Source organism: Clarias gariepinus, chromosome 14 (assembly GCF_024256425.1).
Source record: "Clarias gariepinus isolate MV-2021 ecotype Netherlands chromosome 14, CGAR_prim_01v2, whole genome shotgun sequence".
NCBI classification, from domain to species: Eukaryota; Metazoa; Chordata; class Actinopteri; order Siluriformes; family Clariidae; genus Clarias; species Clarias gariepinus.
In genome coordinates this window covers 31,758,915-31,777,147 of record NC_071113.1, presented here as the reverse complement: position 1 = coordinate 31,777,147, position 18,233 = coordinate 31,758,915, and the positions used below count along the sequence as shown (strand labels likewise).

The 18,233-nt window shown below is 45.0% G+C and overlaps 1 protein-coding gene across 2 annotated transcripts in view; it reads left to right on the top strand.

The window, feature by feature from the left end:
• pald1a (phosphatase domain containing paladin 1a) overlaps positions 1-18,233 on the top strand; it is a 39,088-nt gene that overhangs the window by 11,272 nt on the left and 9,583 nt on the right. For both annotated transcript variants that reach the window (XM_053511695.1, XM_053511694.1), the window contains exons 2-18: positions 2,319-2,489; positions 2,814-2,916; positions 5,966-6,145; positions 6,255-6,419; positions 6,636-6,796; positions 7,380-7,455; positions 7,551-7,717; positions 8,126-8,222; positions 9,100-9,204; positions 9,489-9,584; positions 9,818-9,952; positions 10,204-10,320; positions 11,359-11,538; positions 11,631-11,828; positions 13,590-13,730; positions 14,120-14,191; positions 14,296-14,436. In XM_053511695.1, the coding sequence (XP_053367670.1) occupies positions 2,332-2,489; positions 2,814-2,916; positions 5,966-6,145; positions 6,255-6,419; positions 6,636-6,796; positions 7,380-7,455; positions 7,551-7,717; positions 8,126-8,222; positions 9,100-9,204; positions 9,489-9,584; positions 9,818-9,952; positions 10,204-10,320; positions 11,359-11,538; positions 11,631-11,828; positions 13,590-13,730; positions 14,120-14,191; positions 14,296-14,436 (2,292 nt within the window). In that variant the 5' untranslated portion in view covers positions 2,319-2,331. The remainder of the gene's footprint in view (positions 1-2,318; positions 2,490-2,813; positions 2,917-5,965; positions 6,146-6,254; positions 6,420-6,635; positions 6,797-7,379; positions 7,456-7,550; positions 7,718-8,125; positions 8,223-9,099; positions 9,205-9,488; positions 9,585-9,817; positions 9,953-10,203; positions 10,321-11,358; positions 11,539-11,630; positions 11,829-13,589; positions 13,731-14,119; positions 14,192-14,295; positions 14,437-18,233) is intronic.

Below are 18,233 nucleotides of genomic sequence, written 5' to 3'. Positions count from 1 at the left end.
CCGTGTCTCACTGAAGTCTTGGACATGTCTCTCTGTAACCCTCATCACACTGATACACTGATCTGTCCCTCATCTGTTTCTTTACATCACGGCTGGTGTGAGATCTTCAAGGGCAAAATTAACAAAATGAGCAGAACGAATAAAAAATGATAAAAACCAAATGTGCGCGTTTGTGTGTGCGTGTGTGTATGTGCATGTCCATGTGTGTGTGTGTGTGTGTGTATGTGGTGTGCACGCGTGTGCGTGTATGTGTGTGTGTGTGCATGTCCGTGTGTGTGTGTGTGTGTGTGTGTGTGTGTATGTGGTGTGCACGCGTGTGCGTGTATGTGTGTGTGTGTGCTTGTATGTGTGTGTGTGTGTGCGTGTGTGTGTATGTGGTGTGCACGCGTGTGCGTGTATGTGTGTGTGTGTGTATGTGTGTGTGTGTATGTGGTGTGCACGCGTGTGCGTGTATGTGCGTGTGTGTGCGTGTGTGTGCGTGCGTGTGCCCGCGTGTGTGTGTGTGTGTGTGTGTGTGTGTGTGTGTGTGTGTGTATGTGGTGTGCACGTGTGTGCGTGTATGTGTGTGTGCGTGCGTGTGCGTGCGTGTGCCCGCGTGTGTGTGTGTGTGTGTATATGTGGTGTGCACGTGTGTGTGTGTGTGTGTGTGTATGTGGTGTGCACGTGTGTGCGTGTATGTGTGTGTGTGTGTATGTGGTGTGCACGCGTGTGCGTGTGTGTGTGTGCGTGTGTGTGTATGTGTATGTGTTTTGTCAGTGGATCAGAGCTGAAGCTGGTGATGTCATTTCCTGATCTTATTTCCGTTGGTTAATAATGTGACTGAAGTCAGACTTCCTCTTGACCTTTGACCCGGTGTGAGGAAACCTGCACACGTGTTTTTCCGTGACATCATCACCTTTATTTCTTTATTTCCTTTTATGATTTAGAAAGGAAGACATTTAATTTTTTATCACTTTACAGATTATTACATAAACAGACTATTCAGTACATCCCATAATGTTACATAAACATGAGGGGGAGGAGTTAAAGAGGAATAATTGTTAAATTATTAACATTATTTATTCAATTTATAAATAAAGAAAAAGTGAATAGTCGGCTGGTCATGTGACCCGCCGCGCCTGAGTCGGTACGGTTGGTTATAACGGGACGAGAGTTCATTTTATGTCTTTATTTTTTACGTTGAAATAAAAATTTTGATTATATATTTACACTCATCGTCCACTTTAATAGGAACACCTGTAGACCTCGACACACACATCCGATCAGCCAATCAGGTGGCAGCAGCAGTGAGTATAATCTCACACAGGTTCAGGACAAGAGCTTCAGTTACTGTTCACATCAAGGTTCTGCAGCGCGTCTCTCACACACACACACACACACACACACATGCAGCAGATACACAGGACAACACAGTGTGTGGAGGAATGGGGGTGTGTACCTGGCATGTCTAGCCACACACACCCCTGTGTAGCATTATTCACAGCGTGAAGCTGTGTGTGTGTGTGTGTGTGTGTGTGTGTGTTCAGGTGTGTAGCGCTCCCTCTCAGACGCTCCACGTGTTCCTCAGACACTCTGAGTGATGCCTCACTGCGCGGTGCTGGTCATGTGACCGCCTCCAAAGCGCTTCCATCTGGATGGAGATGTTTCCTGAAATAGAGTTTTAATGCGAGTGGAACATTTTTGTAAGACGTGAAGAATAAAGAGCTCCTTCAGAAGAACATCTGCAGGCGTTTGTCTTTTGTGCTGCGATTTTAACACAAAGCAGCTTCACAGGAAGAAGGAAGAGGAGAGGAACCTGGAGAGGAACCTGCAGAGGAACCTGCAGAGGAACCTGGAGAGCGGTCCCCACCTGGGTGACGGTGCGGCGCGAGGCCGTGTGCTCTGAGCTCAGGTGGAGCTGCTGTTTAACAGGAAGTGTGTTTTATTTAACGTGAAGTCTGCTGTGTTGAGGTTAGGAGCTGTTTAACTAACCTCCTGGTGTGTGTGTGTGTGTGTAACGTTAGCCGAGCGCTCAGAGGGAGACGTCTTCTCCTCAGACTGGAGTTTTATTAAACAGGAATCACCTTTACACACCGTGTCGAGGCCACAGATGCATCCTGCTGTGATGAGCTTCTTCCCTTCCTGCTGTGTGTGTGTGTGTGTGTGTGTGTGTGTGTGTGTGTGTGTGTGTGGCAGTGTTAGTGTGTCCACTCTATCAGCACGTCCTCATGGTTAATTCCCCTCACACACACCATGTGTTTATTAGAAAAACAGTGAATGCTGAGTATTTTTTAAAAGTATTGTGTGTGTGTGTGTGTGTGTGTGTGTGTGTGTGAAAGCTGCCAGTAGAGCATGGGTACGACTGCCAGCGCCGCCCCTCCACCAGCACCTGAGCGTTTCCATAGCGACATTGTGATGGACAGCAGGCAGCCACTAAGCCCGGCCCCTTTTATCCACAAGAGCCGAGCCAAATCCATCATCACCAATAAAGTGGCTCCGGTCGTTATCACGTACGTAAACACACACACACACACACACACACACACACACACTAATCTCTCTGTTTGTGGTTAAATGCTGCTGTATTTGCACTGATGTGTGATGTCACATCCAAACACACAATATTTAGTTTGTTTAATCGTTTCCTCCACAGGAAACACACACACACACACACACACACACACACACACACACACACACACATGAATCTGTCAGTCTCAGTGTTACTACCATTCAACTTTCATTTCCTTTTAGTTTGTAAATTTGTGGTTTTGTTTATTTGTGTGTGTGTGTGTGTGTGTGTGTGTGTGTGTGTGTGTGTGTGTGTGTTACAGCCTTAATTGCAAACAAGAGTTTCAGATCCATGATGATGTCATCAAGACGAATTACACGGTGGGACGCATATCTGATAACATGCCTGAACACTTCCTAGTGCAGGTACACACACACACACACACACACACACACACACACACACACACATGTATATATAAGTATAACAGTGACAACAGTATGATGAATTACATGAATGGAACAAAAACTTCACAATAAAACAGTTTTTCTGCAGCGTGATTTCATCTTTCATTAGCGCTGAGGTTTATTCTGGTTGGATATGTCAAATAAAAATGTAATTTAATAATTCAAAATATATATAAATACAAAAAATATAGATTTAACTCAATTACTGATCAAGAATATACACTCACCTAAAGGATTATTAGGAACACCTGTTCAATTTCTCATTAATGCAATTATCTAATCAACCAATCACATGGCAGTTGCTCCAATGCATTTAGGGGTGTGGTCCTGGTCAAGACAATCTCCTGAACTCCAAACTGAATGTCAGAATGGGAAAGAAAGGTGATTTAAGCAATTTTGAGCGTGGCATGGTTGTTGGTGCCAGACGGGCCGGTCTGAGTATTTCACAATCTGCTCAGTTACTGGGATTTTCACGCACAACCATTTCTAGGGTTTACAATGAATGGTGTGAAAAGGGATAAACATCCAGTATGCGGCAGTCCTGTGGGCGAAAATGCCTTGTTGATGCTAGAGGTCAGAGGAGAATGGGCCGACTAATTCAAGCTGATAGAAGAGCAACTTTGACTGAAATAACCACTCGTTACAACCGAGGTATGCAGCAAAGCATTTGTGAAGCCACAACACACACAACCTTGAGGCAGATGGGCTACAACAGCAGAAGACCCCACCGGGTACCACTCATCTCCACTACAAATAGGAAAAAGAGGCTACAATTTGCACGAGCTCACCAAAATTGGACAGTTGAAGACTGGAAAAATGTTGCCTGGTCTGATGAGTCTCGATTTCTGTTGAGACGTTCAAATGGTAGAGTCAGAATTTAGTGTAAACAGAATGAGAACATGGATCCATCATGCCTTGTTACCACTGTGCAGGCTGCTGGTGGTGGTGTAATGGTGTAGGGGATGTTTTCTTGGCACACTTTAGGCCCCTTAGTGCCAATTGGGCATGGTTTAAATGCCACGGGCTACCTGAGCATTGTTTCTGACCATGTCCATCCCTTTAGGACCACCATGTACCGATCCTCTGATGGCTACTTCCAGCAGGATAATGCACCATGTCACAAAGCTCCAATCATTTCAAATTGGTTTCTTGAACATGACAATGAGTTCACTGGACTAAAATGGCCCCCACAGTCACCAGATCTCAACCCAATAGAGCATCTTGGGATGTGGTGGAACGGGAGCTTTGTGCCCTGGATGTTCATCCCACATATCTCCATCAACTACAAGATGGTATCCTATCAATATGGGCCAACATTTCTAAAGAACGCTTTCAGCACCTTGTTGAATCAATGCCACGTAGAATTAAGTGTGTGAAGGCGAAAGGGGGTCAAACACTGTATTAGTATCTTCACACACACACACACACACACACATACGGGTCAGATCACAGGAAGAGCAGTGGAGTTCTGAGTGCTGCACTCTGTCCTGTAGTGTACTTTAAAGTGCGCACTTCTGCTCCCTGACGGCTGATTCACGTCTCACACTGACGCCAAAATCGAATTTTTTTATAAAATATATTTATTATGTTAATAACAGAGATGAGTCTGTTGATCGGTCAGTGATCAGACTTGTCCCGTGTTCAGAGTGAGTGGGCGTGGCCAGTGATCAGCTGATCAGACTCAGATTTAAACCGTTCTGTACCGAGCTCAGGAGTTTCAGAGTGACGCAACACACACACTGTTATGGAGTTACATCATCAAACATCACACACGTGTTATAATCCTCTGATCTGCCTTTAACTATAAACTCAGTAAGTGGATTCATCTCACACACACACACACACACATCCAGACAGTAAGACAATAGACCTGTAGTTGTATTAGCGAGATCAAACCACAACCTCAACTGAATACCTAATAAAAACTAAACGAATTATAATATGCAAACAATAATATATAAATAATTAAAGGGATGAGGAGAGTGTGTGTGAGATGGACTGAGACGAGCAGAAGCTGAGAAATATTAATTTAAAGTGACATCAGGAGCCTCCGAGTGGCGCAGTGGTAAAGCGCTCGCCCTATCATCCGGAGATCGCTGGTTCGAACCCCGGGTGATGCTGTTTTCCTCTCACAGCCGGAGGCACAGAGAGAGCTGATTGGCCGAGCTCTCTCAGGAGGGAGGGATGAGAGGTACTTGTGCTCCCACATTAGTCACGGCGCTATAGCCAATCAGTGGCGTCTGTGAGCTCGCGCACACGGAAGGAGCGGCTAGCGTTTTCCTCCGAGTGTGTTACTCCGCCTCTAGTGGTGCGTGAGCGAGCAGTTCGAAAAGATGCGGTCGGCTCGCGTCACGTGGTTCGGAGGAAACACGGGATGGCTTTCGTCCTCCCGACTGAGTGGTTGTAGTAGCCTTGATGTGTGTGGGAGCCCCCTAGTGACGGGGAGGAATTGGCCACGACTAGATTGGGGAGAAAATCGGGGAAAAAGAATTGGACAGGACTAAATTTATAAAAAAAAAAAAAGGGACATCAGCGCTGGTTGATGGTGCAGTGTGGATGAGGACACGTGATGAGGACACGTGATGAGTGGTGGACGTCTGGTATGAAGCAGCGCTACGTCCAGTACACTTTACACACCTTATACACTTTACACTTATTACACACCTTACACACTTTACACACTTTATACACCTTATACACTTTATACACCTTATACACTTTACACTCATTACACACTTTACACACTTTCAGATAAAATCACGCTGCAGAAAAACTAAGTAAGTGTGTGTGTGTGTGTGTGTGTGTGTGAGGCCGAGCTTTAGCACCCGTGTGCTGATTGGTTAAACTGGTCTCTCCTCTTTGTTACTCATGCTGTGTAGGATTGGTGTTTAATTGTTGGCATTAACATTAGCAGAGGTGCTGATGGACACACACACACACACACACACACACACACACACACACACACACACACACACACACTCTTTGACGTGCACTTCCCCTTTAGGGCTCCTACTTCCTGGTGCAGGACGTGTTCAGTAAAGCCGACGTCCTCCACACCACCGCCTCGTGCGGAGCGCCAAACTTCCGGCAGGTGGGGGGGGGTTACCCCGTGTTCGGGATGGGGCAGCCCAGCCTGGGTGGTTTCAAACAGGTCCTGTCCACGCTGCAGCAACGAGGGCACGAGGTGAGACAGGGGATTACAGGTGCATGCTGGGTAAAAGGGTCCGAGTCTACTGAACATGCTAATGCATCATCTCCTCCCCCCTCCATACTGCCCCCCCCCTCCCCCACAGGAGGTGATAATGTTCTGTGTGAGGGAGGAGCCTGTGCTGTTCCTGCGGCTACAGGAGGATTTTGTTCCGTACACACCGAGGAGGAAAGAGAACCTACACGAGAACCTGCAGGGCCTGAGCAAGAACACTTCTGTGGAGAACCTGGAGATCAGCATCAGGAAAGAGGTGACACTGCACACACACACACACACACACACACACACACACATAAATACATACATAAACACATTCACTCACTCACACACCCTCACACACACATACTCAGACACACTCTTTCTCTCTCACACACATACTGTAACGCACAATATGCACAAATACACTGTAACACACTCTGTGTATTCACCGTGTGTGTGTGTGTGTGTGTGTGTGTGTGTGTTCCAGCTGCATGACTTCGCCCGTCTGAGTGAGAACATCGTCTACGTCTACAACGACATCGAGCATTTTAAAGACGAGCCTCGGAGGATCAGCATCAGCTGTGAGGAGGACGTTCACCTCACTGAGGAGGTCTACAGGAGGCCTGTGTTCACCATGCAGTCATACAGGTCACTACACACACACACACACACACACACACATGTGGTTGTGCAGGTCGTTAAGGCTAAACAAGCCACGCCCACACATTACATCACACGGTACCCCTGAGACTAGCGTACACGTTTTAAGCTAGCGAGATGCGTCTCCTAATAACAGTTCAGTTCAATTCAGTTTTATTTGTTTAGAGATTTTAACAATCGTCATTGTCACAAAGCGGCTTTACACAATCAATAGAATTATTATAAGTGTGTATGAGATGTGAGTGTGTGTGAATCAGAATGATCAGATCGTCCCTGATGAACGAGTCGAGTGTGACGGTGCTGAGGGAAAAACTTCCTGAGATGGTAATAGGAAGAAACCTTGAGAGGAACCAGACTCAACAGGGAACCCATCCTCATCTGGGTGATAACAGATAGCAGGGATTGATCTGCACTCATACTGTGTGTTAGGAGGCTGGAAGTTCAGTATAACAGGAGATGTTAATTGATGTTAATATGGAGTCCAGGTGGTTAATGGAGACTCAGGTGTAACAAATGAATGTCATTTTGTCTTTGGTAAAGTGTTATTTATGACGCTGGTCGTGTTCTGCAGGTATCACCGGCTGCCTCTGCCAGTAGAGGGCGCTCCACTGGAGGAGAACTTTGACGCCTTTGTGAACGCGTTAAGGGTGAGCGCTGTGTCCTGTATCTAAACCCCTCCCCCCCCTCCTCCATCTACGCCTTCTGATTACCTGCTCCGCCCCCTCTCTCTGTGTCTCTGTAGGAGGTGCCATCCCTGTGTGTGAAGGGGGGCGGAGCCTGTTCTCCACCTGCCCTGCTCTTCAGCTGTCAGGTCGGTGTGGGTCGTACCAACGTGGCGATGATCCTGGGGTCTCTGGTGATGCAGAGAGTGATGGGAGATACACACCTTCCTCCGTCTACACACACCGCGTAAGATCCTCTAGTTTATCATAAAATTATTCTGCATTAATTATTAATATCATTACTATCAATAAACTAATGCCATAATTAATACTTATCAATGTTTATTGTAGCTGAATGCTTTTATAATCTTTAATAATTAACATTTCGTAACAATATAACTAACCCTAGGCAAGTCTATATTAAATTATTATTATTAAATTATTATTAATGTTAATTTATTTTTGCAGATTTTCAAGATTTCTAATTGTGAACTTGTAAATACTTATAAACGTAGTTGTACTGTACTAGATTTACTGTTTTTTTTTTAAATTAAATAATTTTAAAGACCACAGTGGTGATAATAAATAATAATAATAATAATAATAATAAATAAGATGAAAAATGATGATGATGTTTCCATGTTGTGTGTTACAGTGATGAGGAAGAGTCGAGTGCTGAGGTGAAGGTTCACTTCCGGGTCATTGAGACGCTCGTCAGTAAACTGCCTAATGGTCAACAGGTTGTAGATGAGGTCAGAGGTCGTCTTCTGTTACTGAGTGTGTTTAGTGTACGGTCTGTGACCCTGAGTGTGTGTACATGATGTTGTGTTTCTTTAACATAAATGTAAACATGTCAATCAGACTGGATCAGTAAGTCCACCTCAATCAGACACAGGAATGGGCGCAGTTCCCGACCCGGGCTTTGACCCGGAAGTCGCTGAATATACGGCGATGTCCCCTCCCTCCGGTTAAACACCATAACCAGGTGGGACAGCACGCGTCTCATCTGGACTAAAGTGTACGACACGTACAAAACCTACAGCGCTGTGAAGTGTCCGTGTTTTCACCACTAACTCGTTTAACCAGGGTTACAGTACTAACATACTGAAGAGGGGGCACAGCGCCACCTGGTGTAGCAGGGCTGAGCACACTTCAGTCAGGGAGTCGAGCTGTAACCATGGCGCCGCTCAAGTGTGCATGTAAACAAAGTCAGTGTGAGAAGTGAAGGTTTTACTCCACAGGAGAACAGAAACTCACATTTAGAATGTAGAACTCTGTATATTACACTGCTGAGGAGGAGGAGAAGGTCACAGGTTCAAACCCCAGCCCTTACCCAAGGCCCTAACCCCTCGCCTGCTCAGGTGTATGAAGGAGACGGCGTCTCCATACCTGTAAATGTACATCATACTGTAAGTCTGCAGAACACGGAACACTGCAACCCTGTGGACCTGCAGATTATCAGTGGGTTCTAAGTGTCTGTCTGTGTGTGTGTGTGTGTGTGTGTGTGTGTGTGTGTGTGTGTCTCCTTCTCTTCTCCTAGTAAAACAAACAGGAGTAAATTTATTATTATATTGTTATTATTATTATATAGTTTATTATACAGCAGGTTGTTGGTGTTTCTGATCTCAGGTGGATCAGGTCGTTGCTCTTTGCTCTGAGATGCACAACATCAAAGACGCCATTAACGAGAACAAGACGAAGCTGGAGGCCATCGCAGAGGATTACCAAACCCAGGTCAGACACGCCCTGATCCCCAAACCCCTAAACCCTGATCCCCAAACCCCTAAACCCTGATCCCCAAACCCCTAAACCCTGATCCCCAAACCCCTAAACCCTGATCCCCAAACCCCTAAACCCTGATCCCCAAACCCTAAACCCTGATCCCCAAACCCTAACCCCTTCAGTTAGGATGTACCCCAAAAAACCCTGACCCTTAAACCCTAAACCTCCAAACTTTCATTAAATCAACATTAAAGGAGATGTTTTGTGTGTGTGTGTGTGTGTGTGTGTGTGTGTAGGGAAACTGTACCAAGCTGTACTTCCTCCAGAGGCTGGTTCAGAGTTTGGAACTTTACTTCTACCTAATCCTCTTTAACGCTTACCTGCATGAACAGGTACACACACACTCTCACACACACACTCTCTCTCACACACACATTCGTTTACACACACACACACACACTCTCACACATACACACACACGTTTCCTACATTTGTCTTTGAGTGCTTTTGTTTGTCCTTCTCTCTTGATCTCTGTCATCTATCATTACATGTCCATTACTATCGCTCCTGTCCCCCATTAGTGTCTCACTGTTTGTCTCTGTCCGTCTCCATGGCGACTCCACAGCATCCGCTCGCTTTCTCTCGGAGTTTCAGCCAGTGGCTGTGTGCTAATGCCTGGGTGTACCGCCTCCTGTCCAATCTCAACCAATCAGAGCTCAGAGCACCTGCTGACCTCATCACTAAAGGAGCTAGGGTCCTGGTGAGAGACTTTATACACACACACACACACACACACACACACACACACACACACACGAAAAATACATAAAAATATTCTAGCTATAATTCTAATCAGTGCGCGTACTTTACACATTTACATTTAGGCATTTTGCAGACGCTCTTATCCAGAGCGACTTACCAAAAGTGCTTTAATGTTTACGGTGTGTGTTTGTGTTTTAATCTGTGTGTGTGTGTGTGTGTGTGTGTGTGTGTGTCTGTGTGTGTGTGCAGGTAGCTGATCAGTTCCTGGCACCAGATGTTCTCCTCACGCTAAAGGAAATGAAGGTGGCGAACTTCAGACGAGTTTCCAAAATGCCCATATACGGGATGGCCCAGCCCACAGCCGAGGTACCTGCAGTTACCCCGTGGGCGGAGCCTAGCCTTGATTACATCACAGCTGATATGTGTGTGTGTGTGGATTAATGAATGAGAGACGCTCAGGACGTTAATACTCAGATACCACACTGCTGGATTTACACTGGATCAGGGCGTGTCTTCTGCATGTGTGACACACACACACACTCACACACTGACACACACACACACACTCACACACTGACACACACACACACACTCACACACTGACACACACACACACACTCACACACTGACACACACACACACTCACACACTGACACACACACACACTCACACACTGACACACACACACACACTGACACACACACACTGACACACACACACACACACACTGACACACACACACACACACACACACTGACACACACACACACTCACACACACTGACACACACACACACACTCACACACTGACACACACACACACACTCACACACTGACACACACACACACACTCACACACTGACACACACACACACTCACACACTGACACACACACACACTCACACACTGACACACACACACACACTGACACACACACACTGACACACACACACACACACACTGACACACACACACACACACACACACTGACACACACACACACTCACACACACTGACACACACACACTTACACACACTGACACACACACACTTACACACACTGACACACACACACACTGACACACACACACACACACACACACACACACACACTGACACACACACACACACTGACACACACACACACACTGACACACACACACACACACTGACACACACACACACACACACACACACACACAAACTCACTCGCACACACACACGCACTTCTTATAAGCACTTCCTCTAGGGGGCGTGGCCACCGTCACATGATCATACCATGTGTATAAGAACTTCACTAACAGATGGAGGATCACCTGCGGCTCCTCTGAAGCTCTCCTGCTGCTCAGACGCACCTGTCACTCAGTGACCTTACGCCCCTCCCCCCCCCTCTGTGCTGTTCCAGGCAGCGGGCGTGGTCCTGTCCTACCTGGCGGATGAGAGGAGGAAGTACTCTGCGGTCCTGTGGGTGTGTGTGCAGGATGAGGAGGTGCTGGAGTGTAACGGTCAGATCTTCTACCCCCGAGAGCCCACGTGTCCCGAGCAGAACATCTCACTGTACGGAGCTTCGGCTCAGGAGATCGAGGTACAGAAACCCCGACAGCAATGCTGATGGAGCTCCACTGCTGCTGTTACTCACGTTTACATCTTCTTCTGTGTGTGTGTGTGTGTGTGTAGGAGCTGGAGAGCTCCCTGAAGGAGGAGGTGTTAGGTTCTGAGAAGTGGTTGGAGGTGACTCTGGAGCAGGAGAAGCAGATGAAGATGTTTAAGAGCTGCAGGACGCTGCAGGAGATTTTCAGCACACATAAACAGACTCACCAGGGCCTGCAGTACACACGCATCCCTCTGCCTGAGTGTGCAGCACCTAGAGAGGAGGTACACACACACACACACCCACACACACACGTGCGATATCTGTGGTCAGATCTACTGTGTATAAGATATCTGCAGTCATGGCCCATGTTTACTAAGCGTCTCAGAATCACTCGTAGGAATCTCACTCAAAGTTCATCCAGGACTGAAACAGACACCTCAGTGTAGAACTTAAAGGTTATGGATGAAGCTTCCTACTCTTACTCTCAGTGAGGAGTGGAACTGCACCAAGGAGTGTGTGACGTCACTGTTTACGTCACAGAGAACCGTAAAGTAGGTTACATGTTCTAGTGTGTTGTAGTTTTTACAGGTTTTTGTAATTTTAAGTGATAAAGTGCTGCTTATAACAGAGAATCTCAAATAAACAGTGCGTCCACATAATGTAATATAAATATATAAAATGTAGATATTAATATCTGTTATACTGAACCTCCAGCCTCCTAACACACAGTATGAGTGCAGATCAATCCCTGCTATCCGTTATCACCCAGATGAGGATGGGTTCCCTGTTGAGTCTGGTTCCTCTCAAGGTTTCTTCCTATTACCATCTCAGGGAGTTTTATTATTTTTTACACATTCGGCTGGAACAAACCCAAATCATCACTTTTTTAAAGCTGCATTGACTGTTACTGAAGAACTAACCAGCATGCAAAATGTTGATAAATTAAAACGTGGTGTTAAAATATAATTACAGTGGAACCTTGGATTACGGGCATAATTTGTTCCAGAAGCAGGTTCGTTGTTTAAAACACTTGTAAACCAAACCGAATTTCCCCATAAGAAATAATTGAAACTCAAATTATTCGTTCCACAGCCCAAAAAAATAAATACATAAAAATAATTAATATAAAATCTAAAGTAAAAATAAAACAAATTAACCTGCACTTTAACTTTGAAAAGAAAGTGTAAAGTGTAGAACAGAGTGTGTGTGGCATGATTTCCAATGACGCGCGCAGACACAAAGTCTGTACACAGAGAGAAAATGGATCTTTAACCTCTCTAATGAGACTTGCTTTTGCTTTACACACGCTGTACACACACACATACAGACACAAAATAAAGTGTTTTACACACACACACACGGTCACAATGTTATAGTAAACAGTCCACGCGTGCACAGATGTTGATTATACCAGTAAGAGCCGAGCACCAAGACCCAGCAGGGGAGACGATTACCCACAATTCCGCAGGGCAAGAGAGAGAAAACCAGTTAAAACAAGATATTTGAAACATGATACTCGGTACTCGTAAACCAAGACTTGTTCAAAGTTTAAATTTCTTTAAAATCTTTGCTCGTCTTGTGGAACACTTGTAAACCTTGTTACTCACAATTTCACTGTATTTACGTTCCATTTTTGTCCAAACGTGTCTTTTATGAGCTCTGTGTCACTCAGTGTTAATAAAACGTGTCAAAAAAAGGTAAGACGTCTCTGGAGGTCTCCTACATTTTGGTGGAGGTAGGAGTAATTCCCTAGGGTTTAATGTTGATAAATTGCTCTTCCCAAAGTGGCGTCACCCTGAGAATGTTTGGCCACTTGGGAGTGATTTCCTACTCTGAGACGCTCAGTGAATATGAGCCCGGATCTATTCTGTGTAAGACGTCTGGGGGCCGTTACTCAGATTAATGTTGATGTTGGTGACCGCGCGGTGTTCCTGCTCTAACCAGACTGTGTGAATGAGACTACAGTCAGGGGGTGCACTCTAGTGGTAAGATTTAGTACTGCACATATCTCTAATGTGTGTGTGTGTGTGTGTTTGTTTCAGGACTTTGACAGACTGCTGGATGCGATGAAGAGTGTGTTAGCTGAAGATTCCCGAGCTGCGTTTGTGTTTAATTGCTCAAACGGCCGCAGCAGGAGCACCACCGCCATGACCATCGCCACGCTCACACTCTGGCACTTTAACGTACGCTCGCTAACACCACCGTGCCTCTCTCTCATTAATCTGATTTTCATTTAGTTTTTAAAATTCTGATTCTTTTATTTCTTCTTCTGTTTGTTTATAAACGCAATTAATTCTGTAAATATGTAATTAGTTTACAATGAAGTACAGTAATTGTATTTTTTATTCTTGGTTAAAAATGATTAGCATGGTTAATTGCGCTTATTAGAAACAGTGTGTAGTTTATTTATCTTTTGGTCCAGGTTTATTTATTTATTTATTTATTTTATGAATTTTTCCATATTTTAGATTGATTATTTGTTTGCTTATCTTTATTGTGCCATTAATACAGAGAATTAATATATATGTGTGTGTGTGTGTGTGTGTGTGTGTGTGTGTGTGTGTGTGTTCAGGGGTTCCCTGAATTTGGAGAGGAGGAGATTGTCAGTGTTCCTGATGCTAAATACACCAAGGGGGAGTTTGATGTAATGCTCATTAATGTTTAATTTCTTTGTTAATTTCCTGTTCTGTTAATATGTTTTAGAATACTGATGTCTGTGTGTGTGTGTGTGTATGTGTGTGTGTGTAGGTGGTGATGCGTTTGGTTAGACTCCTTCCCGATGGCCACAGGATGAAGAGAGAGGTCGATATTGCGCTGGATTCCGTGAGTGAGACGATGACGCCTATGCACCATCACCTGCGGGAGATCATCATCTGCACGTACAGACAGGTAGGGGGCGCTGTGGACACGGACGAATACACAGACGGGTAGGGGGCGCTGTGGACACGGACGAATACACAGACGGGTAGGGGGCGCTGTGGACACGGACGAATACACAGACGGGTAGGGGGCGCTGTGGACACGGACGAATACACACACTTCAGGGAAAGACAATTCTGTCTTCTATTTATTATAGTATTATAATTACATGTAGTATAAATATTTTAATACAAAATATATTGCCATACATTATTTATTGATTCATATGATAATATTATTGATATTATATTAATATAATATACATCCCAATGTTTTTCTTTTTCCCTGAAGTGTGTGTAATTTTTTTTAGGGGGCGCTGTGAATGTGCCCAAATACACAACATGCCCAAATACTTTAACACAGACAGGTAGGGGGCGCTAACGTGCGGTTAATAATGAGTTAAAGAGAACCTGCAGTGCAGCTATTTTCCTGAAGATGGCGACAAACTCACCTTTCATTTTGTTAGAAAGAGAAATTTTCAGGATTTTGGATAATTCCAAAGAAAATGAAGTGACCTTTGACCTTTTTTTGGCTTAGTTTCTCTGTAGTGTTCAATCAGAGCTGTGTGTGTGTGTGTGTGTGTGTGTGTGTGTGTGTGTGTGTGTGTGTGTGTGTGTGTTATCAGAACATAGTGTTATCTAACTGGTATGTTTATGATGTCACAAGTCCAAATATGAACCAATGCAAAGGATACTCTGAGTCCTCCACATCGTGTGTGTGTGTGTGTGTGTGTGTGTGTGTGTGTACTGACAGGTTTTTAAACTTGTATGTGTGTGTGTGGTTTCATACCAGTGTCCTGGCCGTGGTGGGGTAAGACCTCACCTCTCCCTTCGGTCCTCCATGGTGTGTGTGTGTGTGTGTGTGTGTGTGTGTTGTCTCAGTAGAGACAGGTAGAGTTGATCTTGAGCGGTGTGAAGGTGGTTCAGTAACACTCTGTAGATCTTCCTCCACTCGTCTGTGTCTCCATCCTGATAAATGGACAGTCTTCATGGACATGTGTCTCCTTTGGGCTTTTGGGCTGAGTGAGGGTGGAGGAACATATTAAAGTGTGGTTAACCACTGAAGCTTACACACACACACACACACACACACACACACTGGATGCTGAACTAGTAAATAAAACCTCAGGATCAGAGGTGTGTAAGTTTCTTCTCCTGTGTTTAAAGGCAGTGAATTTAAAAGGAAAGGTGGGCTTTAGCATTGGAGAAAGAATGGGGAATGGGAGAGAAACCACAAAATAACATCTGCCAGAAGCTGTATGGAGCCAGGGAGGAGAGCGAGAGTGTGTGTGTGTTTGAGTTTGAGGAGTGGGCAGTCCAGACTTAAGGACTCCAGAATCCACTCAAACAAACCCACAAACTCAGAGAGAGAGGGAGAGAGAGAGAGAGGGAGAGAATAATCGATGCTCCTCAGCGTTCTGTATGAAAGGAACAGTGGTGGATTCGGGGGTCGGTGCCTCTTTAGTCTGAGAGCAGGAGTAGTGAGGGGGCGAGATGCGATCTGTGTGAAACGGAATCATCCTCCCAATCATGTTACAGGGGTCTGACGTGTGTGTGTGTGTGTGTGTGTGTGTGTGTGTGTGTGTGTGTGTGTGTGTGTCACATGCCATCATGAGATTTAAACTATTAGCCTCATTCTTGCATGAAGAGATCTCGTGATTGGTTAGAGTGCGACCGGCTGTAGCATGAGAGCCAATGTTAGAGCATGAGGGCGGGACTTAACGGCAGCTCATTCACGCGCCTGGTTACGCGAGTGGTGATTGTTGTAACTGCGCACGGCTCACACCTCAGCACTCAGTTCTGAAACATGCGCCGGATTTCCCCTGAATCAGGTTCAGACTGTATGAAAAGACCTGGACACGCCCTCGGTGACGTCACACACAGGTTTACTGCAGAGCGGTTCTGAAGCTCAGCTGTGGGAGATCTGGGCGTCGCCCTCTTGGCAGGAGCTGACTCCGCCTAAACCCCAGTTAGTAGATAAATGGGCAAATAGGCGGAGCCTGGGGTTCTGACAGCAGAATAAAATCACACGCTGAGGCGGCTGAGTGCTGAATCCGCAGGTTCTGTGTGAATAATGAAACACGAGGGAAAGTGGCATGTTGAAGAATGTGAGAGAGAGAGAGAGAGAGAGACGTGTAGACAGAGAGACCGAACACAAAACGGCGAGACAGTGAGACAAAGACACGAGAGAGACGGAGGGAAGAGAATAAAAAATCTCTTTAGAAAGTTTTTTTTTTTTCTTTTTTTTTAATCCATACAAGTCTGTGGGTTTGTTATTGCTTCTGTATGTGTTCTGTAGCGAGATGTTTTATTTAAAAGATTTTCATTTTAAAACTGTTTGAAGACACAATCTCATCTCCAGCCTGGAAACTTTGGGGGTTCTGGATATAAAGAAGGAAGGTTTTATGATTTACAGATGAGATGTTTGGACTAATTTTGCTTTGAAGCTCATAAAACCCAGAGGAGAAATTTCACAGCTCGGACACACCTTCCTGCCGACCAATCAGCGGTCACCTGGCAGCTGGTCGACGCCCAGAGCTGTAGACACACACCACGCATGTGTCACTTCTCAGAATAACACAAGCAAGAACGTCAAAGTGTCTATTAGATTACCAGGATTACCCACAATCCCCCTGTCAGCAACACAATCTGATTTAATTAGAGTTCCTGGTTTAGATCACCACAAAGCAGCTTCACAGGAACATATAAAACATTGATTTTAAACATTTTACAGCAGAGGTGATGGTGATGATGGAAAAACTCCCTGAGATGTGGGAGAGGAACCAGACTCGAGGAGAACCCATCCTCACCTGGCTGAGTCTGAAGGGTCTGAAGGGTCTGGAGGGTCTGGAGGGTCTGGAGGGTCTGGAAGGTCTGAAGGGTCTGAAGGGTCTGAAGGGTCTGGAGGGTCTGAAGGGTCTGGGGGTCTGGGGGGTCTGCAGGGCGGTGATGAGGGTTTTAGGACTAACGGAAACTCCTGCCAAAAGCGTTCATGCTGTGTTTAAGAATAGAGTGTGTATGTGTGTGTATGTGTGTGTGTGTGTACATGTGTGTGTGTGTTTGTGTGTGTATGCATATGTGCGTGTGTGTGTGTATATATACAGTGGTGTGAAAAACTATTTGCCCCCTTCCTGATTTCTTATTCTTTTGCATGTTTGTCACACAAAATGTTTCTGATCATCAAACACATTTAACTATTAGTCATATTAGGGCCATGTAGGTTTGGATTTTTTTTCTCCCTAAATAATAAAAACCATCATTTAAAAACTGCATTTTGTGTTTACTTGTGTTATCTTTGACTAATAGTTAAATGTGTTTGATGATCAGAAACATTTTTGTGTGACAAACATGCAAAAGAATAAGAAATCAGGAAGGGGGCAAATAGTTTTTCACACCACTGTATGTGTATATGTGTGTGTATATGTGTGTGTGTGTGTATATGTGTGTGTGTATGTATATGTGTGTGTGTATGTATATGTGCGTGCGTGTATGTGCGTGCGTGCGTGTGTGTGTATGTACTGTATATGTGCGTGTGTGTGTGTATATATGTGTATGTTTATCTATGTGTGTGTGTGTGTGTGTGTGTTAGCTCTCAGTGGAATGTGTCTTTGATTGGTTCTCCATCTCAGTTTGTTCGTGGATATCTTTAGACCATCATCTCAAGTGTCTTCTCTGATTAAAGTCTGATTTAAATGAAATGCATGTGTATGTGTGTGTGTGTGTGAGTGTGTGTGTGTGTGTGTGTGATGGTTGTTTGTAATTCACTGT